At 46.1% G+C, this 17,653-nt stretch overlaps 1 protein-coding gene and 1 long non-coding RNA gene across 22 annotated transcripts in view; both read left to right on the top strand.

The window, feature by feature from the left end:
- LOC118402551 (disco-interacting protein 2 homolog C-like) overlaps nucleotides 1-17,653 on the top strand; it is a 259,141-nt gene that overhangs the window by 200,450 nt on the left and 41,038 nt on the right. For all 19 annotated transcript variants that reach the window (XM_052477019.1, XM_052477011.1, XM_052477015.1 and 16 more), the window contains 5 exons: nucleotides 4,726-4,817; nucleotides 8,201-8,311; nucleotides 13,138-13,261; nucleotides 14,182-14,291; nucleotides 16,413-16,515. In XM_052477019.1, coding sequence (XP_052332979.1) covers nucleotides 4,726-4,817; nucleotides 8,201-8,311; nucleotides 13,138-13,261; nucleotides 14,182-14,291; nucleotides 16,413-16,515 — 540 coding nt within the window. The remainder of the gene's footprint in view (nucleotides 1-4,725; nucleotides 4,818-8,200; nucleotides 8,312-13,137; nucleotides 13,262-14,181; nucleotides 14,292-16,412; nucleotides 16,516-17,653) is intronic.
- Nucleotides 936-4,717, top strand: LOC127911041 (uncharacterized). Of its 3 annotated transcripts, none has more exons than XR_008077441.1 (5): nucleotides 936-2,513; nucleotides 2,584-2,933; nucleotides 3,074-3,143; nucleotides 3,287-3,916; nucleotides 4,481-4,717. It is a non-coding gene; the product is annotated as an uncharacterized LOC127911041 (long non-coding RNA). The 3 variants fall into 3 exon arrangements; XR_008077439.1 differs by lacking the exon at nucleotides 4,481-4,717 and adding an exon at nucleotides 4,130-4,298; XR_008077440.1 differs by lacking the exons at nucleotides 3,074-3,143; nucleotides 4,481-4,717 and adding an exon at nucleotides 4,130-4,298.

Raw genomic sequence — 17,653 nt, 5'->3', positions numbered from 1 at the left:
AAGCAAGTGCCATTTAAGATGCTTTTTTAAAAACCGTAATATCAACTGGTTAATTTGGATCGTGGAACACAATCTTCAACAAGGCAGTAACCTCAGCAGTGGTGCTTGCTTGTAGAAGCCTATGGCTGTGCAATTGCATAGCCTTGTTGTGTTAATTTAGCAGACAAAGACGCTCTTATTTCCCGAGCCCTTATCACAGTCGACACACCTATTTTATAGTAAAAAAACAAACATGTAATATAACAGAATAAAATGGAACCGAATATTTTTATAAATAAAATAAAAAAAGTTGCCCATGTGAAGTGATGCTCATCTGCTTGGAACAGCTGTTCTCAAAGAGAGATCGTTTGAAATGGGGCTCTATTTGGCAAGTTGAAATAAACATTTTCAGGGTTACAAACCAAAATGTTTTATTTTTTAAATAGATACACAGATGTTCAATTTAGTTTATTCTGCCTGTTCTTTGGAACTGTCAAAATGGATGAACACTGCATGAATTATGGCCACGACATCAGTTTGATGAGTAGACCTGGGCTTAATGATTCTGATGAAAATACGCTCTTTGTCTTTAGCCAATTGATGTTTTTTTGCATATTTTGAGTGGGGAGCATGTATGTGTGTGGGGGTTATAGCCTAACCAATGCTAAATGACACTGGCCGTCTGAAAAGTAGCTTAAGCAGGAAAATAGACAGGACGCAATTATCTCAAAACTGCGGCATGTTGTTGGAACTTATATTTTCCTACTTCAATCGACTTGTCCATTTTGAATTTGTGATAAAACTGTTGTCGTTTGGCAAGAAATCTAGCTTATGTACCCAATGAGTTAGATCTGTTTTTTAAGAGCATTTATTTGGGTAGACCTAATGGGAGCTTGTGTGTGTGCGGTCAGAACGCAATTGAGTGAATGAGATATGAAGGGGAAAGGGAATTTAGGGAGAAGAACGGTATGATGCTTGGTTTATTTTTGTTGTGCCACGCAAATGTACAAATGGAATACTAGACTCAAAGCAAATGAACGTAGTTTTCAAGACAACTTCACTTGCTCGTTTGGGCAGCCACAACGCACATTCTACCAAATAGTTTAACGTTATTTGAAAAAAATGTGCTCTCTGGTTAGAGATCGAGCTTTGGCGTCCATTCGAGTACTCTATTCATGTCCATCCCTAGAGTGAAGTTGTCATCTGACTCAGCACTTCCCAGGCTGCCAGTTCTGATGTCACCCAGTCCCCATGTCACCACTGAGTCATTCAGCCCTCAAAGGAAAACCAGAGTGTCTCAAATGGCACCCCATACCCTGTTTTAGTGTACTGCTTTTGACCAGGGCCCATAGGGCTGTGGGGGGAAATTTGAGCACTCTAAAGGTAATAGGGTGCAGTTTGAGATGCAAACAGACGGGAACCGTTGCATGGACACTGTCACCATGCAAGCTCAAACCTCCAAGGAACACCCTCGGCTTTCTTTTCCTCTCAGCGTCGGGAGAATAGTTACAGTAACCAGGCAGATGAGAGCTGGGTCCTAATCATTAGCAAGCAAATGGAAGAAAACAGACTGAAACAGGGACAGACCATCTGAACTTGTCCAATAAGAAACGCTCATTTTCGTTTTCCATTACACACTGGATTAAAACATTTTGCTGTAATGACTACAACACCGGCAAGTTGTTTACTAGTACAAATGCTTTTTCTTTGTCGTTTCTTCCCCCCACTTGAAGCTCAATCCCCCTGGGGTCCCTCCGCCCCTCTGCTCAATCCCCTGGGTCCCTCCGCTCCGTCCCTCCCTCCACCCCCTCCCTCTCTCCCTCCCGCCCTAATTCATCAATTCTGATGGAAATCAAAAGACTCGTTTGGAGTACAGAACAACACACCATTACAGGAGATTGATCATGCATAATATCTGCATCCGCCATGTTGAATTAGACACGGAACTGCCATCAGTCACCTAACACAACACTCACAGCAATGCTGAATGGAGCATTCAGCTTGTCCAACGAAACACCTATCCCAGAAACATTTCAGTTGTCTGAAGACTAAAAGAACTTTCCTCAGTTGTGAGGAATGTTAAACTTAATTTTGAGCCAAATAGTTATTTCATCATCCAAAAAGGGAGGTTCAAGTTACCTTCATATCCTGGAAAATGCGAAAACATTATCACCGACTAACCAGAGATTCCTACGATGAGATAAAATACGAGATTGTATTGTCCATTTATTGTACTTTTCAAACATGACCGACTCAAGCAGCCTACATGTTATTGTTTCCCATGCTGCTCTTTGATGTTCTCTCTGTTTCCTCTTCCTCCTGAGCTGGTTTGGAGTGAGTCTATTACAAACATGCTGCTCTTTGATGTTCTCTCTGTTTCCTCTTCCTCCTGAGCTGGTTTGGAGTGAGTCTATTACAAACATGCTGCTCTTTGATGTTCTCTCTGTTTCCTCTTCCTCCTGAGCTGGTTTGGAGTGAGTCTATTACAAACATGCTGCTCTTTGATGTTCTCTCTGTTTCCTCTTCCTCCTGAGGTGGTTTGGAGTGAGTCTATTACAAACATGCTGCTCTTTGATGTTCTCTCTGTTTCCTCTTCCTCCTGAGCTGGTTTGGAGTGAGTCTATTACAAACATGCTGCTCTTTGATGTTCTCTCTGTTTCCTCTTCCTCCTGAGCTGGTTTGGAGTGAGTCTATTACAAACATGCTGCTCTTTGATGTTCTCTCTGTTTCCTCTTCCTCCTGAGCTGGTTTGGAGTGAGTCTATTACAAACATGCTGCTCTTTGATGTTCTCTCTGTTTCCTCTTCCTCCTGAGGTGGTTTGGAGTGAGTCTATTACAAACATGCTGCTCTTTGATGTTCTCTCTGTTTCCTCTTCCTCCTGAGCTGGTTTGGAGTGAGTCTATTACAAACATGCTGCTCTTTGATGTTCTCTCTGTTTCCTCTTCCTCCTGAGGTGGTTTGGAGTGAGTCTATTACAAACATGCTGCTCTTTGATGTTCTCTCTGTTTCCTCTTCCTCCTGAGCTGGTTTGGAGTGAGTCTATTACAAACATGCTGCTCTTTGATCTTCTCTCTGTTTCCTCTTCCTCCTGAGCTGGTTTGGAGTGAGTCTATTACAAACATGCTGCTCTTTGATGTTCTCTCTGTTTCCTCTTCCTCCTGAGGTGGTTTGAAGTGTGAGTCTATTACAAACATGCTGCTCTTTGATGTTCTCTCTGTTTCCTCTTCCTCCTGAGGTGGTTTGAAGTGTGAGTCTATTACAAACATGCTGCTCTTTGATGTTTCTCTGTTTCCTCTTCCTCCTGAGCTGGTTTGGAGTGAGTCTATTACAAACATGCTGCTCTTTGATGTTCTCTCTGTTTCCTCTTCCTCCTGAGGTGGTTTGGAGTGAGTCTATTACAAACATGCTGCTCTTTGATGTTCTCTCTGTTTCCTCTTCCTCCTGAGCTGGTTTGGAGTGAGTCTATTACAAACATGCTGCTCTTTGATGTTCTCTCTGTTTCCTCTTCCTCCTGAGCTGGTTTGGAGTGAGTCTATTACAAACATGCTGCTCTTTGATGTTCTCTCTGTTTCCTCTTCCTCCTGAGCTGGTTTGGAGTGAGTCTATTACAAACATGCTGCTCTTTGATGTTCTCTCTGTTTCCTCTTCCTCCTGAGCTGGTTTGGAGTGAGTCTATTACAAACATGCTGCTCTTTGATGTTCTCTCTGTTTCCTCTTCCTCCTGAGCTGGTTTGGAGTGAGTCTATTACAAACATGCTGCTCTTTGATGTTCTCTCTGTTTCCTCTTCCTCCTGAGCTGGTTTGGAGTGAGTCTATTACAAACATGCTGCTCTTTGATGTTCTCTCTGTTTCCTCTTCCTCCTGAGCTGGTTTGGAGTGAGTCTATTACAAACATGCTGCTCTTTGATGTTCTCTCTGTTTCCTCTTCCTCCTGAGGTGGTTTGAAGTGTGAGTCTATTACAAACATGCTGCTCTTTGATGTTCTCTCTGTTTCCTCTTCCTCCTGAGGTGGTTTGAAGTGTGAGTCTATTACAAACATGCTGCTCTTTGATGTTCTCTCTGTTTCCTCTTCCTCCTGAGCTGGTTTGAGTGAGTCTATTACAAACATGCTGCTCTTTGATGTTCTCTCTGTTTCCTCTTCCTCCTGAGCTGGTTTGGAGTGAGTCTATTACAAACATGCTGCTCTTTGATGTTCTCTCTGTTTCCTCTTCCTCCTGAGCTGGTTTGGAGTGAGTCTATTACAAACATGCTGCTCTTTGATGTTCTCTCTGTTTCCTCTTCCTCCTGAGCTGGTTTGGAGTGAGTCTATTACAAACATGCTGCTCTTTGATCTTCTCTCTGTTTCCTCTTCCTCCTGAGTGGTTTGGAGTGAGTCTATTACAAACATGCTGCTCTTTGATGTTCTCTCTGTTTCCTCTTCCTCCTGAGGTGGTTTGAAGTGTGAGTCTATTACAAACATGCTGCTCTTTGATGTTCTCTCTGTTTCCTCTTCCTCCTGAGCTGGTTTGGAGTGAGTCTATTACAAACATGCTGCTCTTTGATGTTCTCTCTGTTTCCTCTTCCTCCTGAGGTGGTTTGGAGTGAGTCTATTACAAACATGCTGCTCTTTGATGTTCTCTCTGTTTCCTCTTCCTCCTGAGGTGGTTTGGAGTGAGTCTATTACAAACATGCTGCCGTCTTTGTCCTGGATCCACAGCCTCTGAAACAGATCGATAACCAGTGTTTATTTTGATTGGTCCCTGTAGGAAAACTCTGGACGCGGAGTATAAAGGTGGCCTATAACATCCTCCACAAGCTGGGGAGCAAGCAGGAACCCATGCTCAGACCTGGAGACCGGGTGAGTGAAGGGGGGGAGGATGGAGGGAGTGAATGGGGAGGTATGGGTGAGGGAGAAGGGGAGAGAGACTGGGTGAAGAGGCCTGTGTGTGAGCTCCAGCCCCTGTGTCTACATTCAGAGAGAAGGGCTTACAGAGCATCAAGCAGCATCATGTCCACCCCAGTGTCCAAGATAAGCACCAGCCACCAGGCTTAATCTCCTGTGTTCAGGCTCAGGACACTGCCTGGTGTGTATTACTGCAGTCCTTCTGGGATTTGGTACTACTCTGGCTACTTATGTTACCCAACACAAATGTTATTCCACGTGACGTACAGTATCTGAGTTACTGTATGCTCTCCCTTTAGATCTTCTGTGCTACTGCTCTCTGTGTTACTGCTCTCTGTGTTACTGCTCTCTGTGTTACTGCTCTCTGTGTTACTGCTCTCTGTGTTACTGCTCTCTGTGTTACTACTCTCTGTGCTACTGCTCTCTGTGCTACTGCTCTCTGTGCTACTGTTCTCTGTGCTACTGCTCTCTGTGTGCTACTGTTCTCTGTGCTACTGTTCTCTGTGCTACTGCTCTCTGTGGTACTGCTCTCTGTGGTACTGTTCTCTGTGCTACTGTTCTCTGTGCTACTGTTCTCTGTGTTACTGTTCTCTGTGTTACTGTTCTCTGTGTTACTGTTCTCTGTGTTACTGTTCTCTGTGTTACTGTTCTCTGTGCTACTGTTCTCTGTGCTACTGTTCTCTGTGCTACTGCTCTCTGTGTGCTACTGCTCTCTGTTTTACTGCTCTCTGTGCTACTGCTCTGTGTGCTACTGCTCTCTGTGCTACTGTTCTCTGTGCTACTGCTCTCTGTGTGCTACTGTTCTCTGTGTTACTGTTCTCTGTGTTACTGTTCTCTGTGCTACTGCTCTCTGTGTGCTACTGCTCTCTGTTTTACTGCTCTCTGTGCTACTGCTGCAATCCTTTCTTCTCAAATGAAAGTGATTTACCATTTAAGGTATCCATTTACACAACATGTCACCAGCTTTGAATTACAAGTAAGGATTATAATGAAGAACCATACTGCCCCACTCTTTTTTTCCCTGCTATTTGATATACCGGTACTTGCACATTACTAAAAGGCAACCGTTACCTATTGACCGCGTCCCAAAATGGCATTGGTGCACTATATAGGGTGCCATTTGGGACGCACTATATAGGGAATAGGGACGCCACCATTGACTCAATTCTCCTCAGCATCCATCCTATTTTGAGGATGTTGCTTTGTTTCTTTCATCTAGGTTTGTTCCCTTTCTTTTGCTGGGTAGGAAACTGAGTCAATGTTTGCATCCCAAGTGGCACCCCAGTTCCTTTTAAGTGCCCTACTGTAGACCAGAGCCCATAAAAGGAATAGGATTCCATTTGGGACGCAAGAAAGCTGGTGCTATGAGTGTGTTTCCTCATTAACTAGAGAGGAACGGTTAATTACTGTACAGAAAGTTTATTCTCCCACCCCCTCCCTGTAAATTATAAAGTAGCATTGATAAAACTTTTCATAAAAAAATAGTTTATTGAAGCCCATAAGTCCCACTAGAGCTGCTTGGAGGTTTAGCAGAATGGGATGAGTCACAGCTGACAACACAGAAATGGAAGAAAACCTGCATTTTGCAGGGTGACATTGAAAAGCTCTGAAAAAAAGATTTAACAGCACCCAGAAATGATTTACTCTCCTTATGCGCATAAGGCCATAAGGGCTCCAGTCAAAAGTAGTGCTCTGTGTAGGGAATATGGTTTGAGGCATTTGAGACTCAGATAATGTAGAGGACATGCAGTAAGGTAATGCTGTGTTCCATCCAGACAGGTGCACTTTGTTTCACCCCCCAGATGCTGTCTAATCAGAGCTACAGTATTTTATGGCTCTCTGTCCAACATGGGAGCCATTAACAGCACTTAGTGTTAAGTTTACCGTTATCTCTCTCACACACACACACACACACACACACACACACACACACACACACACACACACACACACACACACACTGTTATCACCCCTGCTCCCAGGCCAGAATGCAACCTGGTGCACATCTGATCCAACATGCACTAGCACCAGATAAGCGTTCCAATGACGCCACTATCCACTGTCTCCAGACAGAAATCTATTGAACAGGATATTTGTTATTTATTTATGTATTTTTAGTCAAGCCTTATTTTACCAGGCAGGTCAATTAAGGACAAATTGTTATTTAGAATGATGGCATGACTTCCTGGATCTAAGAAGTTGCTCTCTTTTTGTGTTGAAGCATTGTGATTCTGTGATGTGATCTATCCATCAGTGAGCTGTGCTGTCCTGCTCTCCTCCTGTGTTGGGGCCTGCTGGAGAGGAGAGAGCTGCATTAGGCAGATGAAAGTGTCTAGGGGAGATAGCGTTGGCTTTTATCAGAGAGGGAGAGAATTTCTTCTCACTTTTGTTTGTTTATTTCACTTGCTTTGGCAATGTAAACATATGTTTCCCATGCGAATAAAGCCCCTTTTGAATTTGAGAGGGAGAGAGCAAGAGCCCAGATGCTCGGTGAGAGTTCACAATTCCACTGTTCTGATAAGGCTGCCTGCCTCATTGCTGAAGCTCAATCAGCCCCTTTTTGCAGACAAAGCCAGCGTCCCAAATGGCACCCTATTCCCTTTATAGTGCACTGCTTTTGACCAGAGCCCTATGTAGGAAATAGGGTGCCATTTGGGACAGAATCTAATGTTGTTGAGGAGAAAAGAGGCCCCCCTGTGTGAACACGGTTTAGACATCGCCGATCATCTGTCACTGGGTGGAAAACTCCCTCAACAGACTGACTGACTCCGGGCTCATGGGATGATAACGTTAGCAGCATGCTTTCATATATTGCTTGGCACGTAGTCATATTTTAGGAGATGTTGAGTTTGGGCTCTATTTGGGGGGTTGTTGTCATGACGACACTGACCTAAGACTTAGTCATGCTCTCCTCAGTTTACAATAAGCGGTGAGATTTCAGACATATAGATTTTCTGCGGCAACTTAGCCAATGGAGGCACATTTACAGATCTTAGATTATCAGAGCGTATCAAGTGTTTCCATTTTCTATTCAAATCTCCTTTCTTTCAAGTTGGAAAACTTACCATTTGTTGTTTTCATATCTTAGGATGTCATATTTTGGAGATTGTCTCCTATTTGGGGCTTTCCGACATCACAACACTGGCCTAAACCATTATCTGTTCAGTTATCAGAGCTTATGAGTTATTTTCCACTTTTACTACAAATCAGAATACGTCTACAGGTTTATCTATTGGTAATCAACCATTTATATAAGGGTGGGTTAGTCCCCCTTGCCCATTACTATTATATAATTACCATTTCACTCTGTCTAACCTTTGTGATTTATCTGTCCACAGGTGGCTCTGGTCTTTCCCAACAACGACCCGGCTGCCTTCATGGTTGCCTTTTATGGCTGCCTCCTGGCGGAGGTTGTCCCTGTGCCAATCGAAGTGCCACTTACGAGAAAAGTAAGGACACACACACACACACACACTGTACGTGTGTCCTCCTGGGTCATTGAGGCCAGCAGCATGAAAGGAAAGACAGGTGGAGTTCCCCTTTTTAGTGCAACATTTGTGTCCCAAATGGCTCCCTATGATGTAGTGCACTTCTTTCTACCAGGGCCCATGCAGCTCTGGTGAAAAGTAGTGCACTGTATAGAGAATAGGGTGCCATTTGGGACTCAGGAAGAACAGGAGGAAAAGTGAATGAGATGTGAAGCAATGTTTGCATTTGGACCAAAGAGGTCGGGCAGTCATAGGACTCATTCTCTTCATAAGTGTTGACTGTAGGGTGTCAACTGTCATGATGTAACAAAGAGAGAAGAGCAGAGGTACTGTAGCCTTGTAAACTTGGCCCTTTGCTGTCAGTGCTACGTGTGTAGCTACACAATATAGACAAAAGTATATGGACACCCCTTCAAATTTGTGCATTCGGCTATTTCAGCCACACCCGTTGCCGACAGTTGTTTAATATCAAGCACACCGCCATGCAATCTCCATAGACAAACATTGGCAGTAGAATGGCCTTGCTGAAGAGCTCAGTGATTTTCAACGTGGCACCGTCATAGGATGCCACCTTTCCAACAAGTCAGTTTGTCAAATTTCTGCCCTACTAGATCTTCCCAGGTCAACTGTAAGTGCTGTTATTGTGAAGTGGAAACGTCTAGGTTCAACAACGGCTCAGCTGCGAAGTGGTAGACCACACAAGCTCACAGAACGGGGACCGCCGTGTGCTGAAGCTCATAGTGCATAAAAATCACCTGTCCTTGGTTGTAACACTCACTACAGAGTTCCAAACTGCCTCTGGAAGCAATGTCAGCACAAAACAATGCCACGTGCACAAAGCGAGGTCCATACAGAGCTGGTTTGTCGAGATTGTTGTGGAAGAACTTGACTGGCCTGCACAGAGCCCTGACCTCAACCCCATCGAACACCATTGGGGTTGATCCGAGGAACTTCTAAAGGTGGGTGACCGGGCCGGCAGTTGCCGATCCATGTACTAAGGAGATCAGTCCGGTCCTTTTGTCTGCTGAAGTCAGTTGGTTATCAAAAAGAAAGTAGGACCATAGCACTCTTCATATAATTAATTAAAATGCCTTTATTTGTATGGCGTGTTCCTTGGAGACCAAGTTTTGTCAGGGAGAACAAAGATACGATAATACGATGTCCTCTTCTAAACAGCATTTCCCGAATAAACCAGAATTTGAAGAGGAAGTGGTTACAGAATTCATTGTACATCATCTAGTAAGCAATACTTAACATATCTACAGTATTTCATGTAATCAAAAATGCATCTCAAGGCTAGAAGCATCAGAGCCCATAGAAAGGTAGTTCTAACCTTGAATATGACAGGGCAAAGTGCTCAGAATAGGAGAGCCATCTGTGTTATAGTTCACTAGATCACAGCAAACCACAACAGTCTAAACCTAGCTGAGGGCAACAGAGCAATAGTAGAGTTGGTGGTCAGTGGACAATAGCTATTGCCTAGCAGTGTGTAGAACCAGGAGAATAGAGGGATTGTTTTGCGAGTGAACAGGTCTGTCCTGTCATTGAGATAAAGTATGTACATTTAAGTTTAAATCCAAATACAAGAGTGTAGTCTCCTGGATGTAGGGGGTATGTTATTCTCTTATGAGGCTGCTCATGTCCTCGCGGGACCAGATCTGGCTCTGTCGTTTAGTCAGAGGAACAAAGCTTTTCATCGTGGCCATAGAGAGGTCTGGGGGAGGTGGAGGACATCCAGGGAGAGAGCAGTCAGTAGATCAAAGCTTTTCATCGTGGCCATAGAGAGGTCTGGGGGTCTGGGGGAGGTGGAGGACATCCAGGGAGAGAGCAGTCAGTGGATCAAAGCTTTTCATCGTGGCCATAGAGAGGTCTGGGGGTCTGGGGGAGGTGGAGGACATCCAGGGAGAGAGCAGTCAGTGGATCAAAGCTTTTCATCGTGGCCATAGAGAGGTCTGGGGGTCTGGGGGAGGTGGAGGACATCCAGGGAGAGAGCAGTCAGTGGATCAAAGCTTTTCATCGTGGCCATAGAGAGGTCTGGGGGTCTGGGGGAGGACATCCAGGGAGAGAGCAGTCAGTGGCCTGTTGATGTGTGCTACGCTACAGTGCAAGAGCACAGAGTTTGTCCCAAATGCCAACGGTATTCTCTACAGGGCACCTTTTTTGACCAGGGCCCATGGGGCCAGTCAGACAGAGGAACATGCAGGGGAAAGGGATTTGGGAGCGTTTGGTTCTCTCTCTGGAGGAGGCGCATTCCAAATGCTCACCCTATTCCCTATGTATTCCTTTTGACCTGGGCCCATAGGAATCGGGTGTGTTTTGGATGCATACAGGTTTTTATTCAGAAATGAAATTCTGACTAGGATTAAAGAGATGTAACCGCTGTGTGCTCAGAGGGAGTAACTTGGCTTATTAACACTTGTGTGACTAAAGTCCTGTCCAGGGGGTGTACTCGTACTCCAAAGCTGCCTCACGCTACAGAAACAGGGACAGGCTCGAGCCCTTATGGGCCATTCTGGCTCGTAAAGGCTTTACTTTCCTTGCTTACAGTTGTCATGGTGTAATATCTCTGGGGAGTGCCGTAGAGAAACCAGACGGCCATTATGGCTCCTCAGCATCTGGATCCAATTGGCATTATTAAACAAGACTTTGTAGTTTCACTCTGTGGGGGAACCTCGCTGATATTGTACTCGTATACTGTAGTCATCACACTCAAGCTGGGATCATTCAGCTGTTCCTCAAACCATTTTATTATGTTATGCTACAATAATAATGGAAAATGTGGCAAGCAATTCATTTCTGCGATTTACAGGAACATTTGTAATGGGAGCGTGGGTTGAACACTGAAGGGCTCATTCTTCTTGATATTACAGTATGTAGGGAATGGAGAAAGCTCTGATATTGGTGACATATTAGCTTGTAGCTCCAACGGGTCGGTCTGGACCGTTGAGTTTGAGGTGACCTCTTCAAAATGACTTCAGACATCTAACGTAAAGCTTGTCGTCTTCGTGCGAGTCATCATTCGATGGTGGTTTAGTTTGTAGCACAAACGCTTCGGGTTTTACAGACGATTTCGTGGCGATTTTCTTGTCGGCATCCTCATGTGTAGAAAAAGACCGTTGGGCCTCCCGAGTTCATTCCCGGGCTGTGTCCCATAGGGAGGCGCACAATTGTCCCAGCGTCGTCCGGGTTAGGGGAGTTAGGTTTGCCCGGTGGGCCTGTACTTGGCTCATCGCGCTCTAGCGACTCCTTGTGGTGGGCCGGGTGCCTGCAGGCTGACCCCGGTCGCCAGTTGAACAGTGTTTCCCCTGACACATTGGTGCTGCTGGCTTCTGGGTGGGCAGGTGTTGAGGAGTGTGATTTGGCGGGTCATGTTTCGGAGGACTCATGACCGGAGGACTCATGACCTTCGCCTCTCCCGAGCCTGTTGGGGAGTTGCAGCGATGAGATGAGATCGAAAAAGGGGGTAAAATACAAAAAATCAGGCAGGCAGGATGAGAGGCAGGCAGGATGAGAGGCAGGCAGGATGAGAGGCAGGCAGGATGAGAGGCAGGCAGGATGAGAGGCAGGCAGGATGAGAGGCAGGCAGGATGAGAGGCAGGCAGGATGAGAGGCAGGCAGGATGAGAGGCAGGCAGGATGAGAGGCAGGCAGGAAGAGAGGCAGGCAGGATGAGAGGCAGGCAGGAAGAGAGGCAGGCAGGAAGAGAGGCAGGAAGAGAGGCAGGCAGGCAGGCAGGAAGAGAGGCAGGCAGGCAGGCAGGAAGAGAGGCAGGCAGGCAGGATGAGGCAGGCAGGCAGGCAGGAGAGAGGCAGGCAGGCAGGCAGGATGAGGCAGGCAGGATGAGAGGCAGGCAGGATGAGGCAGGCAGGCAGGCAGGATGAGGCAGGCAGGCAGGCAGGAAGAGAGGCAGGCAGGCAGGAAGAGAGGGAGGCAGGCAGGCAGGCAGGCAGGAAGAGAGGCAGGCAGGCAGGAAGAGAGCAGGCAGGCAGGCAGGAAGAGAGGCAGGCAGGCAGGCAGGGCAGGCAGGCAGGCAGGAAGAGGCAGGCAGGCAGGCAGGAAGAGAGGCAGGCAGGGAGGCAGGAAGAGAGGCAGGAGGCAGGAGAGCAGGCAGGCAGGCAGGAAGAGAGGCAGGCAGGAAGAGAGGCAGGCAGGAAGAGAGGCAGGCAGGAAGAGAGGAAGAAAGAGGCAGGCAGGCGGGCGGGAAGAAGTAGGCAGGCGGGCGGGAAGAGGCAGGCAGGCAGGCGGGACGAGAGGCAGGGCTGTGAGCCCAGTTTATCAGAGAGACAGAGAGAGCAGCTGTGATGGAGAGGCTGAGACAGTGGCTGTATACTGTAGTGTAGGAATAGGAAACCCCCTAGCTGCACAGCAGAACAGGCTGTGATGTCAGAGCTGCAGGGCCTGCTTCTATTAGTGTTGCTATCTACTCCATATGAGCCTGTGTGGGTTTATTCCTCCACCCACACAATGTCTGAGAGCGAGACAGAGAGAGCAGGCTACACATGACCATGCAGTATGTGAACAGTGGGATAATATAACTGTTTTTCTAACCTAAATATATACTCTTGATAGTCGTAAAACACCAGAGCAAAGACGGGGGGTTTCACAGTATACCTCATGATGTTTGTACAGTACTATATTTAGCATTATGATAATTCATGGATTTATGAATACACTGAACATAAACACATGCTCCATGTACAATATGGAAGAAAAGCAATGATTAGTCCTTTGCCTCTCTCCTCTTCTGTCTCTCTCTCGCGCTTTCTCTCTCCTCTCCTCCCTCTCCAGGATGCAGGGAGCCAGCAGATAGGCTTTCTGCTGGGGAGCTGTGGGGTGACGGTTGCCTTGACGAGCGACGCCTGCCATAAAGGCCTTCCTAAGAGTCCCACGGGGGAAATTCCACAGTTCAAAGGTAAGTGACCGTGTCAATGTGTGTAGCACATCACCGCATGATGTGTCCCTGTCATATGCTGTCATACGTGAGATGGTCTGATGGGTTTTCATGAGATGCTACAGCCATGGTAGCATATGGTTGTCTGTTCACCATCACAGCCCCATTGACTTCAATGGGGAATACTGAATTATAGCAGAATGAGGTTCTGTAGTGCCAGCATGGATTGAAATTAAACACTGATATCGAAACCGGTTTTGAGTTTCACCCGGACTTCAGTGATTTTACTGCTCCCTCTGAAACAAATGGAGAGACTTATTAGAATGGAAGGACAGGCAGGCAGGCAGGCAGCAGAGTAATGGGATTGATTAAGAGGGGAGGTTTGCTGAAGTAGACAGAAGATCCTGCATATAGAATGGCCCACTGCGTGGAGAACAGAGCAGTCCGACTGGGAGAGAGATGGATGAGGAGAGGGAGGAATATAGGGTAGTGAGATGAGAAGGAAGGCTGGAGGGAGCAGAGAGAGCGAGAACGAGAGGGCTCAGTGTGATTAATGCCTTGTGCCTGCTCTTCAGTAATGGCTGTATAAATAGCAACATGACGCCAGACAGTGGATTTAAAGCTATTCTTTTAGCATAGATTGAGAACCTGAGTCAGGGCTGAGTAGAGGGCTGGCTGTGGAATCCCCATAGTACTGGGGCCAGACCCATCCTGCATCCCAAATGGCACCCTATGGGCCCTGGTCGAAAGTAGTGCCCCCTGTAGGGAATAGGGTGTCATTTGGAACGCAGTCCCAGCCTCATTAGGGATGAGTGGTCATTGATCGCATCAGGGTAATCACGTTAAATGGCAGATTCTGACAGGCTCTCTAATGCCTCGACTTCCTTTACGGTTGTCTTTACTTTTCTCTTGAATTATTCTGTCTCTCTCTCCCCATCCAGGCTGGCCAAAGCTGCTGTGGTTTGTGACTGAATCCAAGCACTTATCCAAACCCCCCAGAGACTGGTTCCCACATATCAAGGATGCGAATAACGAGACAGCCTATATTGAGGTGACCCACAGCTTTATGTCTTTTGAGGGCTTGTGCCTTGTGCAATAATATAAATGTATTTCAAGATGTTCTAAACTTGTGCCAGGTCATGTCAGAAGACTTAATAGGTCAAGTTCACCACCACAATAATATTTGTATTTTGTGCCTTTTACTCCCATTGATTGAGACCGCAATATTCTCCTGGGTCTGTTAAATACGTGTCTCACTCTTGACAGTCAGAGAAGGATCGGATAGACTGCATTGATTTGATGAATCATTCATGATGAAGACGGCAGGGTGTTGCTGTTATGACTTCAGCTACAGTAGATCTCCCTCAACGTCCTACAGATCCTAGTCAACATCAATTCCTGCTACGCTATGCTGTGTGCACAGCTCTCATAGGGAAATCTAGACCACCTGCAAATGGCTCTTGTTTGGTGTGATCATTTCAGGCCTTCTAATTGCAGATCAATATGCTTCATGGGGTTTGATTACAAGTGTCTTTCTGGGGATTGGATATTCCGTTGCTGCTTCTGTATGAGAGACCAAGTGTGTTTCCCAAATGACACCCTGTTCCCTATGTCGTGCACTATTTTTGACCAGGTTCCTGGAATAGGGTGCTAATTTGGGAGGTGACCTAAGACCAGTCAATCCAGTAATCTAATGTGATTTGTCTTAATTAACTCTTTTTTTTTTATGCAGCGAGGAGGTAATTCAACCGGAGGCGAAGATATTCTATGCTCATTGTGAAGTGATTGAAATGATCGTAATGAAATAAGAGGGAAGGAAATGATTGGAAACGTCGTCAGGTCAGACGGCAGAGAGAGGTTGTGTCCCAACTGACACCCTATTCCCCATGTAGTGCACTACTTTTGACCAGGTTCTGTAAAATAGGGTGCTGTGTGGAACAGGTCCATTTTGTTTGTTCCAGTGGAGACAGAATCCAAAATGGCGGTAGTGAATAGTGACCTTTTTCTGTTGTACTTTTGGCTCATAGATGGTACTTTCCTACTCAGTCTGCACATTTTTCTAGTACGCTCTTCATTCAGCAATGGCTTAGAAGAAATCGCCTTGTCACATCTACAAAGGAAAATAACTCCAGAAATATTTTGCTGTAGTCCTAATCTTTTTGACAAATGGTTGTTTTCGTAGTCGTGCATCGCTAGCTAGACATATGTCTGAGCAGATATCTGGACGTGCTATGCATCACTCCTCTCAACGTGGTACTACCTCAGATAGTCTGTGAGATATATAGAGCATGATAGATTCTGTTTTAATGACTTAGCCTAATGACGGACTAACTTTTCATATTTTTGTTCCATCTCCCTGTCTCTTAGTGCAGATAAAAATCAATGGTGTGATCCATCGAAATGTTGAGAGCTGTTCTCCCCATTTTAGTTTGGTTGAGATCAAATTTACGATGAAGAATGAATGTCTGAGTTTCGGCCTGCGTTCCAAATGGCACCCCATTCCCTATTTTTTTTTTTTTGCACTACTTTTGATTAAGGCCCATCAGCCCTCAGACAGACATGAGAACGGTCTCAGTACTCAGTCAGGGGAGAATACGGACAGTAGTCTGTATAGTGTTTATGTTGTATTGTGTTGTCTTCTCCCATTGATCCAGGTTAGCGCTGACTGGAGAAGACTGGCCGAGACCGCATCAAGGCTTTATTAGAGGAAAGATTGTCGTTGCCCTTCCTAGATCCACTACTATGTGTCTACTATAGGACTGGGATAGGTCGGGTCTTAAAGACGGGACGTTACCGCACCATTTGTTATAGACAGAATGACTTTCTCAGGATAAAAATAGCACTTACTGTACACCTGGAGGTGTGTAAAAAGTAGTGAAAACAAATGAGGACATCATATGCCAAGTAGCATTATGGATATTGTCAATACTAGTGACTGATAATGAATCAGATATTTAACAGTAGTCTTTGTCAGCTTACGATCCGTGTGGGTTGTCTGTACAGTAAGAAGCGGGTACCATCCAACAACATGATTGTACAGGAAGTGGATATGATGGGCTGTGTTGATGTGTTGCTGATTTGTGATTGTGACAGTAATGTGATACACCACATCCTGACTCCTCTCTCTCTTTCTCTCCTCTCATTCTCTTTCTCTCTCTCCTCTTCACTACAGTATAAGACGTGTAAAGATGGCAGTGTGCTGGGAGTGACCGTGATGAGGATCGCTCTGCTGACTCACTGTCAGGCCCTCACCCAATCCTGTGGATACACAGAAGGTGGGTCTATGCACTCCTTTCCTATAAGACATTCTACATAAGTCACAATACTTAGACTCTCGAAGTATCCTTTTTTTCAATTCTCCATCCTACGGGAGACATGCATTAAAGATAATTCTTCATTACAATTGGCTTCTCTTTCTCCTTTTATCTCTCCCTCTTTCGCTTGTCTGGGCATTGTGCTTTTCACAGTCATTGTTCTAAACCCTGTATCTCACAGTAATCTTGTATTGTGTACATCTAATCTAATGTGTCATGTTTCATGGTTACTGTTTGATGCCACTGTTGGATTAAACTCTCTTGTTCTCTGTGTTATGTCTCTCTCTCACTCTCCCTGTCTCTGTTTCTCTCTCTCACTCTCGCTGTCTCTGTTTCTCTCTCTGTCTCTCTCTCACTGTCTCTGTTTCTCTCTCTCGCTCTCGCTGTCTCTGTTTCTCTCTCGCTGTCTCTGTTTCTCTCCCTGTCTCTCTCTCTCTCTCCCTGTCTCTCTCTCCCTGTCTCTCTCTCGCTCTCTCTGTCTCTCTCTCGCTGTCTCTCTCTCTCTCCCTGTCTCTCTCTCTGCTGCTCTCCTGTCTCTCTCTCTGTCTCTCTCTCTCCCTGTCTCTCTCTCTCTCTGTCTCTCTCTCTCTGTCTCTCTCTCGCTGTCTCTCTCTCGCTCTCCCTGTCTCTCTCTCGCTCTCCCTGTCTCTCTCTCGCTCTCGCTGTCTCTGTTTCTCTCGCTGTCTCTGTTTCTCTCGCTGTCTCTTTCTCACTCTCCCTGTCTCTCTCTCGCTCTCGCTGTCTCTGTTTCTCTCCCTGTCTCTCTCTCACTCTCCCTGTCTCGCTCTCGCTGTCTCTGTTTCTCTCGCTGTCTCTCTCTCGCTCTCCCTGTCTCTCTCTCGCTCTCGCTGTCTCTGTTTCTCTCGCTGTCTCTCTCTCACTCTCCCTGTCTCTCTCTCGCTCTCGCTGTCTCTGTTTCTCTCCCTGTCTCTCTCTCACTCTCCCTGTCTCTCTCTCCCTGTCTCTCTCTCACTCTCCCTGTCTCTCTCGCTCTCGCTGTCTCTGTTTCTCTCGCTGTCTCTCTCTCACTCTCGCTGTCTCTCTCTCACTCTCGCTGTCTCTCTCTTGCTCTCCCTGTCTCTCTCGCTCTCCCTGTCTC

Source organism: Oncorhynchus keta, chromosome 23 (genome assembly GCF_023373465.1).
Source record: "Oncorhynchus keta strain PuntledgeMale-10-30-2019 chromosome 23, Oket_V2, whole genome shotgun sequence".
In the NCBI taxonomy this organism is placed as follows: Eukaryota; Metazoa; Chordata; class Actinopteri; order Salmoniformes; family Salmonidae; genus Oncorhynchus; species Oncorhynchus keta.
Note: the sequence above shows the minus strand (reverse complement) of the source record. Positions and strands in the feature narration are given on the sequence as shown.